Source organism: Serinus canaria, chromosome 2, assembly GCF_022539315.1.
Source record: "Serinus canaria isolate serCan28SL12 chromosome 2, serCan2020, whole genome shotgun sequence".
Taxonomy (NCBI): Eukaryota; Metazoa; Chordata; class Aves; order Passeriformes; family Fringillidae; genus Serinus; species Serinus canaria.
This window is the reverse complement of record NC_066315.1, coordinates 138,645,352-138,658,372: the sequence shown is the minus strand read 5'-3', so window position 1 is coordinate 138,658,372 and position 13,021 is coordinate 138,645,352. Positions and strand designations below refer to the sequence as shown.

Sequence of the window (13,021 nt, the reverse complement as noted above, 5' to 3'; positions counted from 1 at the left end):
TTATCTTATCTTCTCTTCATCTCTCTGCTGCCTTCTCATTCTTCTCTGATGCTCTTATCATGTATTATCGCATATATTATATTACTAGTCCTTCTCGTCTCTTATAGTCTCTTCCTAAGTACTGCTTATCTTTCTCATTATATTATCGTCGCTGCTAGTACTATGTATATGCTTCTTCTACTTACTATCTCACTTACAGTCTCCCACTTAGATTAGCGTCGTATCTTTTCTTTCTTCGCTTATTTCTTTTCTTCTTATTGCTTCATTTCTTTTTTTCTTTTGGCTTCTTTCTGTCTCTTTCTCGTGGGTCTAGACGGGTTTCCTCGCGGAACATTTTTTTTCGTATTTGCTTAGTGCTCGTGAATTTTTTCCCTCTTTTCTTCTCTGTCTCTTCCTATTCTTCTCCCCGCCTTATCTTGTTTTCGTTTTCCTTCCGCTATTCTCTATTGCTATCGTCTGTCGATTTGGCTCTGCTCTTTCTACGTTGTCTCATTCCTATTTGTATGTTTTTTCTTTCCTTTCTTTGACTTCTCCGTCGTGTTTCCTCCCAATTTCGATCTGATGTCGTTTTCTGCTCCTTTACTTTTTTCGTTCTGACCTTCTTTCCTTCTTTCTTTAATCTTATTCTGTCATTGTACTTTGTCTTTCGCGGGGCTGGGTCTCATGTATCTGGTTCTACATCGCATTCTCTCTGCTCGTTTCGCCTTTTTTTGCTCTTCTCGTTCTTTGGCCTTACTGATCGTCGATTTTCTTTATGAACTGGTGCTTTCATGATAAATGAGATGAGCAGAATGCTTAAGACTTGTAAAAACATTTAAATGTCATTAAAACAATCTCAGGATAGAGCTCATTAAACATTTGTGTGACTGGGCCTTGATCTGACATTAGACTGCTGTTGCCTGCAGTGCAGCACGTGCTGTACAATTAGAACTTTAAGGCTCAAGCTCACTGTAATATCAAACACAGATCCTTTACTGATTGCAACAAAATTGTCATAGAAGATATCATTTCTTAGCAATCATTAAAGAAGCTTGTGAAGGCAATAACAAAACTCCTACAGACCATTCTTACTGCTTCCTCAGCACGGTCCCCTTCTGCAGTGAGATAGGTCACTCTGAACTGCTGGGCACTGTGGTCGGAAATGTCCCATGTCACCCTCAGACTTGAGGTTGTTTCATCATCTATAACAAGGTTTCTGACTCCTGTTCGAAAAACTAAATCCACAAAATATTTAATTAATATTTTCTCAATTATATTTTTAGATTTAATATAATTTTTACATTGTGCTGATTATCAAGTAGCTGCAAGCTCTCCTGAAGTCACGGTGGCTCTTAAGATCCACAGTGGGGCAAAACCATGTAGTTCAGTCATATTTGGGCTTAATAACATAAAAACTGTAAGCACTTATTAAAATAATAGCTATCCTATGCTTCTATTAACATATAATATCCCATCTGCTTTGTTTATCTTACTCAGTTTATGGAGCTTTAAAATAATCCAAGCTAGAATGCTACAGAAGAAAAATAATCCAGAAATGTTGTTCCTTAAAAGTCAATTGTCTAATTACAGGGAAAAGAAAGAGAACACTCAAAACTAAACAAAATTCCAAAGTGTTCCCAAGCTCACTTTTATTAAGGGAAAGAGAAATTCAAGGTGAGTTTTCCAAATCAGTCTCTGTACATTTAAGTAACACCTCAGGTACCATTCAGAGTCCCCACCCTGAGTTAGGGGTTGGCTCCTCATCCTCGCCAGGCCTGTGCAGGAGGTTGGCCACACAGAAGAGGGTGCAGAACAGCACAGTGTGCACCTCTCAGCAGTGACCTGCCTTCCCTTCAGGAGCATCCTCAGCAGGATCCCAGCTCTGCCCCCAGCCCTAGGGGTGCCTGTGGGCAGCCTCAGTGCTCTGCACTCAGCATTTGAACTGCTGGCATTTGCTCTGCTCACCTGCTGTGCTGGGCTCTGGGCTTGTGGCACTGGTGGTGGGCACAGGGCTGGGCACTGTGGTAGCACTTGCAGCTGAAAGACAGGACTCAGTCACTAACAGCCCAACAAAACATGGAAGTCACAGTATTCTTCTTGTATGTCTGTGACAATGAATCTGTGTGCTCACACCTACAAGGATCCCACACACTTCAGACATTTCAGAGACTACAAGGGAATTATTCATTTAGTTCAATTTAGGCAAATATATTTGCAGGATTAGCATTTAGATCTGCAGATAAGACATAATCATAAACTGTGCAATCAAATAAGAATGCATATATATTCACAAATTTCTGGCTGAACTATGCACAACAGACTTCCATTTTGACCATTTGTTAAGGTTGGCAAATTAATTAAACTGAAAGTTTTTTAAGGGTGTTTTACTTCTGTCCAAGTAAAAAACAGAAAGTACAGTCAGCAACATAGGGATGTATCAGCATCATTTGGATGGGTGTGGGCTTCCTGTTTTAACAGAAGATTTAGAATTAGGCCTGCAGTTAAATTACTAAAAACAAATAAATTTTAGAATTTGCACCTAAGAAATAAGGTTGTTTACTTATCCGATTAATTATTGATAAAAAGAGAGCAATCTTCCTGAAATAAAGGCCACTGTTTTGATAATAAACTATAAAATAAGCTGGAGGTGATTATCAAGTTTTATCTTTGTTACTTTCACGTCATTGCCACAGGAGGCCTGTGTAAGCTTTTTGGACAATTACTTCAGCCAAGAGTGAATTCACCTTTAGTGACTATAAATTACATGCATAAGAAAAGCGTTTATTGAAAATGCCCAACATCTTAAATGAAATTCCTGTAAATGATTTACTTTAAAATATTTAACACACATCCCTTCCAAAATCTGATGTACCTTTTCATAAGGAACCTGTTTCAAAGCCTAATATTAAAATTTAGGATGGGAGGATATCTACCCAGATCCAAAGGTTATTAATACCACAGCTCAGAAAAGGAGCCAAACCACTATTTGTATTCAATGCCAGCTATCACGTAACAATTATAGGAAATAGGAAAAGCAAAAACTAGTCAGCAAAGCCATGGTGCTAAACCACCACATTCTTCAATATTATAGCTACCCAAGATGAACCATGTTTTATATATAAGGTAGATGCCTCAAATTTAAATCACTTAAACATTTTTTTAAATTACAATCAAGAGTTTGTCTTACACGTAGCTCCAAGAATAGCAACAACTTCACTTTCACTGTTGTCATCAAAAACTGCCAGCAGAGAAACTTCATATTCTGTGTCGGGCAACAGACCCTCTATGACATGACTGTCTGCATCTCCATTTATGACCACCTAAGTTACACAGCAAGATGGAACAATATCAGTTTAGCATCTGATTATTTTACTTTAATTGACTGAGATGAAAGAATGAAAATAGATTTTCCTTTAAAATAAATTAAATCTACACTCAGATCTGCCTAAAAATTTATTAATACTACAGACATTTATTAATACCATATCCATGACATCTGGAAAAAAACACTTAAGAATATTTCAAATGCATAGTATTATGCTTTCACCAACAGCTATTTAATTGCTAAAGCTGACCAAAGGCTTTTTTTTTATCACTACAATTCAAAGCCTTTATCAATAAAAACAACATAACAGGATAGATTAACTTCCATTCACATTTCTGCTATTCAAACATTTTATGACAAATGCATTCAGTACCTGCCCTGCCTTAAAAAAGGCTGTTTAAATACCAGAACTGTTATCTCAGTTATGCTTCCACACTTCTGAATGGAACTCGAAAGAACACATGCTTCAGACTTGAGGATTAGGAGAGATGTGCTGGTGATTAGTTTGCTATATGGTGTGGAGTTTTAAATAGCAATTTATAGCTCATTTCTAGCTGTGACAGCAGCAGAAGATTGCAATGTAAACTGTAAGCAGGTTTCACTTCAGATTTTTTGTGTGTTCATTTATTTTATTGGAAGGGATCACCAGATGGAGAGGAGCTGGGACAAAGGGGACTATAAAACAGAAGGTAGAGGAGCCTGAGCAGTAATTCTGGTGAAATGGGCTGGCCGGTTTTGGGAATAGTTTTCAGGTTACACAAACAGACACTACAACAAAACAGCCTTTCTCTGGATTAACACTGACAAATTTTTAAAGGTGATCCCTGTATACCCAACATCAAAGTTAGACTCAGAATGGAAACCAAACAATAGACATGTCCTGTGTAGAATCTGCCACAGAGGTTTGCAGAAACAGTGAAACACACTTCCTTCTTTTAACTACCACAGGAAATTTCCTGAGTTGGTCCTGGGGAAAAAGGAACATAACACAATCACAGACCTTCTGAACTCAAATACAAAAAGAAAAACAGAAAGAAATAAACTGGAGCTAGGCCTTCTACTACTGTCAAGTAATGAATCAGGCATCCCATGCTGCACACTTTCTGGCATAGATATCCTTGGAAAAATTTCAGGAATAAGTTTTGAGTCAATCTAGCTGTATACTGAGTAGGTGCATGTAATGCCTTTCTTTTCTACTCCCCAGTGCCTCTAGTTGTATATCAAATCATTATAAAAGGATTACTCATATACATTACTTTTATACATAATTACTCTCTCACAAGTAACTCTGGCATACTTTCTGAAGCATCACTTCCTTCACCCTCCCCTCCTAGCTAGAAAAAAACCCACAAAGTGCTGAACTTTCAAGTGGGCAGGACAAATAGCAGCAACAAGCACACAAATACAACGGCATGCATTCTCTAAGCTAGAAAGCTAGAAATAAAGCTAGAAATAAAAGGTCCCCATTAAATTTATTCTGGCTTTTTAGTGCTAACAGGCAACTGCACCCTCCTCACCCTTCAGCAGAGTGGGATGAGAGGTGTGTGATTAACCACTGTCCCCTGACCCCTCTCAGCTAATTGGCAAGTTGGGTCTTGGGAGAAAGAAGGAGGGAGTGCATGTCCTTTGTCTGCATGACTGATCACTTAGCTGGGAAAGAAGCTTAAAGAGGCAACAGCCTGGAGGTATTGTGCTATCCTAGGCCTGACCCCATTAGAGAGGTCATGCAAGGAGAACGGGAAAGCAGCTCGGGCATCTTTAATATTTCAGCATTCTAAAATATTGGTGCCTCCAGCAGTTCTTTGTGAATACAGTGAACAAGTAGAACCTTAGCAGTTCAAATATTTCTTGACAATTTATTCTCACACTGAAAGAATACAGATACCTCAGATCTCACTTAAAAATGTGACTTGAGGGCTTTCACTGGCAGCTATTCATTGGAACGAGAAACAAATGAGTTCATCTACTGTAGAATAAACTGCTAGTGGATGACCTGTGTCCACTTACTCATCTGCCAACTCCTTCTTTTCCCTGCTCACTCCTCTAATTTCTCTTTCTTTCATGATTACCTCTTACTAGGTGAAAGAGAGGAAAAGAATCAGGCTAAGCTAAATTTACAGAAAAAATGACACACAACCTAAGCTACAATGACTGCTTTCTGCCCTAATGGATGATAAAACATGGCATGAAACATAGGGCCAGGTGGGAAATGTCATTTTCCCCCCTGAGTTCTGTACCCAGTTAAACAGTTTACAGATGTGGCCTCCGCACACACTGCTGATGTCAAGAGAGAAAGATGTTTGAGAGTCATTAAAGACTGAGAAATACAAAAGAAGCCAAAATAATGAGTTAATAAATAAAGAAAAAAGGGGAAATGAGATAGACTATGAAAATTTGGGAAAGGAGAGAAAGTGTCTTTCTACTTCAAAAATTAAAAAGGAGAAGCTAAAGGGATGAAAATAATTTTAAAAATTTAGACTGATGGAAAAGATACAATGGAAAAGGTGTACAAGGGCTTAATGAAAAAATACAGCATGAGAGGGAAAAAAGAGAAAACAAAGAGGAATATATTAATAATCTAATAAATTAACTATGTGTACACTTTTCCCTTTGTAATGTTACCTAATAAGGCTTCAGAGGCAATTTTACTGTGGCCAGCACATTAGACAAACTTGGAGCTTTATGTGAGGATATCACTACTCTGGCTCAGCTACCATCATCATCTTCACATCAAAGTGAAGAACATGAACCTCTAAAAACTGAAGTGGCCCCAAACAACAATGCTAGTTCTAAGGCTGTTGGCACATTACAGATTAGATTGACTATTCCCAAAATACCTCTTCCTTCCCTACTTCCTCTTTGAAACAAAACTGGAATATTGGTTTGATTTTTGTTTAGAGAGCTTTGCAGTGGGGCAGATTTTTCTGTAAGTCAATTGGCCATATTTAATTAGCAAACATTGCTGCACAGTTGTCCTCAGAATGGAATTCTCCCTCCTTTTCACCCCTCAGGATGTCAAGGCAACTTACCTCCTCAGACTCCCCCCCATCCAAAGGAATCCATGCCAATCTGTAAAAAGCAATATCTGATGAGGTGGGCTTCCAGCTGACCCTGAAACTATCTGTTGATACTTCATCAATTTCCAAATGCTGGGGAGCTGGAACTCTTTCTGGAAAATATTACACACAGGAAAAGTGAGAGTGAATTATGCTCTGACACTTCAGAGATGGCAACATCAGGCACGCACCATTTTACTTGCAGTTTCTTAAAAGAGTATAACATGGGAGGTAGACACCAAAGGCACTAAAGAATTCTTTGTCCACTTATTTGTTCTTAGAGAAGTAGTTCTGTAGTTCAAGGAAGGGAATAGACTCTTTATTCTAACTGGACAGGCCTCCTTGCCCTCTCTCCACTGAAGGAGCTGCATGAAACCCTAAGTCCATCTCCTTTGCTCAGAGCTCTGTGCACCAGGCTCTTTTCTTGTACCTCAAAGCCAAGTACCAGTCTGTGTCCTTTCCAGACTCTGTGTACATTTCCATTTGCACTTTGCATGTGTCAACATGGATGATCTCCCTTCCTCTTCCACCTCATCTTTCTCTTTCCTTCCTCCTTTCTCTTCCCATTGTTGTTGGAAAGCTTTGATATGTGTCATCAGCCATTCATTTAATGCAGAACTACGGTTACAGAAATTATGACTATGTTAAACTGCATGTCTTATATTGAACTTTGAATGTCTTATATTTTCTCCTTTTGATGTAGTCCCTCTGTATGTATATAAAGTTCTACCCCCTAGTGCCTGGATAGTTCAGTGGTTAAATGTATAATTCCAAACTCATCACACTTCATCTGGAGATAAAAATGCCATCACACTGAATCATGCTTCAAAAAGCTGCAGAGATGTTTTCATGATATCCAGAGATTACTCATGTGAGTAAAGAGGCAACTGGCCCCATAGTAAGGGAGCAAAGAAGCCAAGAGCAGCAATGAAAATAACAGAAATCATTCCATATACTTGAATTCACAGCCAGAGACCTTTGCTGTAACTAACCTTACTTTCCAGTAACATAAGAAAGTATAAAATTTCTTCTTGGAAAGCCTTCAGAAGTTCAGCAATACTTACTTGTGGTAAAGCTGCCAGTAAGTGGTTCAGATTGTCCCTCATCATACTGGGAGAAAATAGCAACAGTATACTCTGTAAGGGGTGCCAAACTTTTCAGAGTATGGGTTGAAACACGACCCACTTCCACCTAGAGAAAGCATAATTTTCAGCAGATATTGACCACACAATACATTATCATTGTGTGATATTCTTCTGGGTAATATTGATACAGAGGGAGAACGTCATGCAATTAGAAGAGAAATTCAATGAAACTATGAACAATTATAAACTCAGGTCCATCAAAGCTGACAAAACCAGTTATAATAGAAAAATTACAAAAAATGAGGATTTTGCATTTATGGCAAACCATGAAAAGGGAGAATTCATCCTTGGTAAGCCCAGCTGTTCAGGTAACATCAGCACTGCATGTTCAGGAACCCAGAAGGGGAAGGAGCTTTTTGGGCTACTAAACCTAACCTCTTATCATGGACAATCACTGCATAAAACCCCTATGGTTAACATTTATCAAGAGACAGATGAGAGTTTTGTCTGGTCTCTCTCCAGGCTGCAGTTAAGTGACTTTGCCAGGGACATAAAACTCAAAGCTGTATAAACAGTTTATCAGTCCAACTATTCAGTGCCACATTAGCTCAGCACCACAGGGAAAATGCCACCAGTGCAGAGCAAACAAGAACATGCCACCTGTTCTTTGAACAAAGGAAAAGTGAGCTGAATGTTCACTCACATTACAAAGGATATTACAATGAGACTGAGATGTTCAAATACCACTGTCACCAGTACAGTCAGGCATATTATCTATATTAAGGCTAATCAACAGGAAGAGGTCAAATGATTTCTGATTTAAATTTTAAGGGAATTAGCAGAGAGAAAAGAAACAAAACATTGCATAGGTATGCTCCCCTCTAAAGCTGAGAGCAGTTTCTTCAGGTTCAATACAAATATTCCACTTTACACAGATGAAAGGCCAGATATGTCCCAGAAAAAACATAATTACAGATATCTACCATTAAAGACTTCTTTTTCTTGAGGGCCAAGTTATCCATGACAACTTATTTCCCAAGGGACCTGGGCTGTTTTAATAATCAAACACACTTCATGTAATTTTTTTTTAAAGTGTATTTTAAAAAAATTAATATTTCAGTATGAATCATTCCATCCCATTTTGCATTCTATCACAGAATTCATGCTGCTAAAAGATATTATAAAGCACCCTTAGTAACAAGGCAGAAATAAATATTGCAAATTATTAAATGTAAGAGTCTAAGTTAGAACATCTTGGTATTGCCTTAGCACTCTGTCCAAGCCAAATCCTGTTTCTAGAGAGTCTAAATAAATAATTAAAGCAATAAATTTTGAGAAAATGTAGCAAAGCCTTCAGATGGTCTTTTTGAATGTGCTTGAGTCCATGATATGTCATCCATCAAAAGTCTTATTATCTGAACTGAATCAAGAATAAATATTTTCATACTATACATTTAGTCAAGATCCTGCTCCTAGCAAACCACTGTCCCCTGGTCTCCCTCAGTTTATGTGCCCCCAACTGCTCAGAGTACTCTCCTCCAGACATATGTACATCCAACATTAAGCAAACTCTTATTTACACCAAGTTTCAGAATTCTCTTGCAAATCTTTTTTTAGGGCTTGCATGGTAGCTTTTGTTTATAAACATTATCCCTAATAATTACAGAAGTCTGGGAAGGTTTGAGACTGGTTAAGGGAAAAGTGTTGCTAAAATTTACCTCGTTGGTTTCTGTCCCATCTGTTTTAACGTACATGATGCGATAGCCATTTATGTTTTTGGAAGCAGGATCCCATGATAGCTTAGCACTACTGTGTCCAACATCAGAAAATTTCAAGTTTGCTGGTGGACTTAAAGGCACTTGAAAAGAAAAGAGATAAAACCATGAAAGTGATCCAAGGTTTTAGCTGTAAAATTTTTCATGCATTAATGATGAATAGTATGTTTTCCATTCAAAATTTTATATCTCCAGTATTTATAATCAAAGGCCTACATCAATGGAGCTACAAAAGTACTTAAAGGCAGGTAAAAGGGCTTAGCTCTTTGCTGAAACAGAACCTCCAGATTTGCTAAATGCTGATAGTGAAAAAGAAATAAGTAATGATATTGTCCACTGCAGATATCACAGCAAGATCTAGCCTACAGAGCACTTGCAATAGATTTGGGGTTGTATTTGTGAATTAATTTAAGCCAGCTAGTACTTCATCCTACACACATTTGGTTTTCATGTGTATCCCAGCAAAAATACTTCATGATAGTTGAATTTGGGCAAAAAACCTTCTGAATCCTGAAACACCTTGATATGAGGGAAAGTTTGTCCAAAAAGCATAACCAGCTGAGAAGATCTCCAAAGATGCTACTTTTTACATCTGCCTACCCTTTCTGTTAGGAAACCTTAGCTATTTCCCAACAACAATTCCAGTTAAAGTCTTACTTTTATTCTATATATTCCTTGACTGCCATGAGCTGAAGGAAAATGAGGTCATGCAAGAAACAGTCTCAGATTACATCCACTTCTCTGTCACACCACAGAAAGCAATTTGTGCTGTCTGTTTCTCTCAGCAGTAGGTTCTGTATTAGTCCAACATCTGCTACTTTCCTCTGAATGTTAAAACCTTTCTCCATCCATCCTGCCTTCACACACACACTCCTCACGAGTCCACGTGGACAGATAAATATCAGCACTTCAGAAGCTGCTTCCCTCACACAATAGCACCTGGGAAAAAGTAAAGATTTTAAAGGCCTCATATTTTCTGTGAGATCTCTAGCCAGGCCATTTATCAATCCAGAGTCTGCAACCAGCTTAGGAACAGTGAAGTCAACTTGGCTCTGAGGAGAGAGAAGACAGGAACACACTGGAACTGTAGTAGATGGGTTTGCCACACATTCTGGCATTCAGCATATTCCTCTGAGTCTGGTGAAGGGAGTATCACGTGCTGGCTTTCCTTTCTACTTTCTGTCAGTCGTGAAATGCACTTCATTCCACCATCCAGGTCATCCAACAAAATGAGTCGGTCTCAGCTCCTTCCTCTTGGAACCAACCTCCTGACAGCATTGCTCTCAACCACACAGGCAGTCCTGGTGCCAGACTTACATGATATTTACTGCAAGTCTTGGATGAATCCTGGTCCCAGACCCTGGAATGAGCTTGCTGAGCATGTCTCTGTCTGGCACAGGGAAGGTTTTGCTATCTTGGGTTCTCTAGCTGGTCAGAGTGGCCCCGAGATACATTAGAAAGTCCCTTTTCCCAGCCCGGCAGTCAAAGAAGGAGTCAGAACTTTTCATTTCTCAGTCTCAAGTTGTTTATTGTTTCTTATCTATAAAATTCTTTCTCCTGTCCTGCCGAGGTCCGCTCAGCAAGACAGTCAGAGGCACTCTGCCTCCCCCATGGCAGTGTTATCTTTTAATACTAAAAACTACGTGTACAATATTTACAATTACTTTCCAATGCCTATTATTTATGTTAGACAGTGAGCTTCTACTCTAAACCAATCCAAAAGTGCCAACATCACAGCAGAAGATGGAGGCCAGGAAGAAGAAGGAGAAAGGCTGGACACACCCAGATTCCTCCATCTTGCCCCCTGAGCCCCCATGCTAAAAACCCCAAAAATCTATATTTCACCGTGTGATAAATTCACTATCATTCTACTTAAACTGTCATGGCTTGTAATTCTTTATATAAGGTTGGTAATTGGCTTTTCCAAGGGCTAAATCAAAGGCACAGGGGTCTTGGGCTCTGTGCCAAGATCTCTGAGCCCCCTGGGCAGGGGCTCAAGTCCTCCAGGGCAGCCAGAGGAATTTCCTGGGTTCCGACATTGCTACGGTAACCAAGATGACACAATGAGTAGAATATTATTTACTAAACACATATTATTAGATAATGCACCTAATACTACAGTAAATTCGGCAGATCACTCTTCAGGCAGATATATGCTCCAGCAAGAAAAATAAGAAAAATACCAGGTAACCTATTCATTAATTGTAAGCCAGAAAGAAAAACAAACAAACAAAACCCCAAAACACCAAACAAACAAACAAAAAACCTGAAATAAGCTTAAATCAGAATCTGGATGGATAAGACATTACTGTTAAACACCAACAATGTGGGACAGGCATGATCACCAGGATCTTTCTCCCTCCCAGATTACCCCTCTGCCTGATTCATCATAGCCTGCTAGCAGAGGACTTATCTGGTCCCATAGACCAGAGATGGCTGCATTGTGTCATGCTAAAAGGAAATGAAGATTGCAGAGGAGTGAGGGTTTCTTTTTTATTCTGGTCTAGTAGCAGCGGTAGTGACAACGGACTGACTAACACATGTTACAAGCTTCTGTGATCAGACAGTGGTCATGAAAGCTCAGCTTGTGCCAATGTGTCTGGAATTTGTATGAGATCTTCCATGCAATGTGTTAGCCAGGTTTAGAGATCTGCATTCTCCAAGATTCTCCATATGGTATGAAGTGAATAGAAGCTGGCACAGTCAAAAACTACATAAACTACTGTTTAGGAGAAATGAAAATCTGATACTGGGTAGATATTGGCCAAAGGCCAGGGTGAGAGATACAGGTGGGGGGGGCTGGGCAAGATGAGGAATGAGGCATAAAGAGACAGAGAAAGGTAGGGAGGGATAAGGAGCCAAAGGTTTGATTCTCTTTGTTGGGAATCTTCCACACTCATTTCAAGTTGAGAAACATGCCCAAGTTGCAGTAGTTTATATTGGAACTTGTCTGTCCACAACTGTCCTTCTAGAGGAGACCCAGCAAACACCATTCCTAGAGCTTCTTCCACTATTGCTTGCTGACCTTACAAGGAATTGCTCTGGGGTTTATTTTCCCTGGCATTCGCATGCCTGAACTTCTCCCACTTATTAAAAGTAAGTCACTTTCACCCTGACTGGGTTACTCATGCCAGGAGCACAAAATAAGAGGATTCACTCACTCCCCTGCTGGGAGCAATAGAGATGTCACTGAATACAGTCCCAGAAATGTCCCAGAAGCACAATTACTTATTTTCAATTCCTTTGTCTTCCAAAGGCTGGAGCTATTTAGAGATCTGACATACAGTCTGTGCAGTTTGCAGAGAACAGAATTTAGCTGGCAAAATTCTTGCAGCTTATTAAAAACACACCATCTATCATGAATGCACAGGCGCTTTCCAACCCTCCATTTACCAGATGTTAGGCAGCAGGGGTTGGACAGAAATCTTCTCTTTGCTTTTCTGTCTGTACTATTACTGAGCCAGAGGAATGACTTTCTCCATATGAGCAGGCTCACACACACACACACCTGGTTTTCTAGCTAGAGGAGGCTAAACAGAGCATGTTTCTCTTTTCACCACGATGGTCTACGTGGTGACCTTCATTCACCTTCAGCTAGTTCAGAAAACTGTCAGGAATTTAACCAAGATCAATGGGGGCATCCATAGCACCACTACCAATGACAGAGACAAGTTCACAATCCTGTTGCAAAAACAAGCTGGTTTGTAGAAATCCTCATTCTCTGTAAATTGAGTATCCACAATGAGCAACTTACATAAAGACCTTGCCTAATTGCTCAAATCAGAGAATCAGATGTTTGCT

The 13,021-nt window shown here is 39.3% G+C and overlaps 1 protein-coding gene across 8 annotated transcripts in view; it reads right to left on the bottom strand.

Moving 5' to 3' along the window:
• COL14A1 (collagen type XIV alpha 1 chain) overlaps positions 1-13,021 on the bottom strand; it is a 114,862-nt gene that overhangs the window by 55,687 nt on the left and 46,154 nt on the right. For all 8 annotated transcript variants that reach the window (XR_007776976.1, XM_018913443.3, XM_050971466.1 and 5 more), the window contains 6 exons: positions 9,164-9,303; positions 7,425-7,551; positions 6,334-6,473; positions 3,167-3,299; positions 1,945-2,016; positions 1,063-1,214 (listed from right to left, as the gene is read on the bottom strand). Coding sequence is in view for 7 of the 8 variants with exons in the window: in XM_018913443.3 (XP_018768988.2) it covers positions 1,063-1,214; positions 1,945-2,016; positions 3,167-3,299; positions 6,334-6,473; positions 7,425-7,551; positions 9,164-9,303 (764 nt within the window). In the remaining variant the exon portion in view is untranslated. The remainder of the gene's footprint in view (positions 1-1,062; positions 1,215-1,944; positions 2,017-3,166; positions 3,300-6,333; positions 6,474-7,424; positions 7,552-9,163; positions 9,304-13,021) is intronic.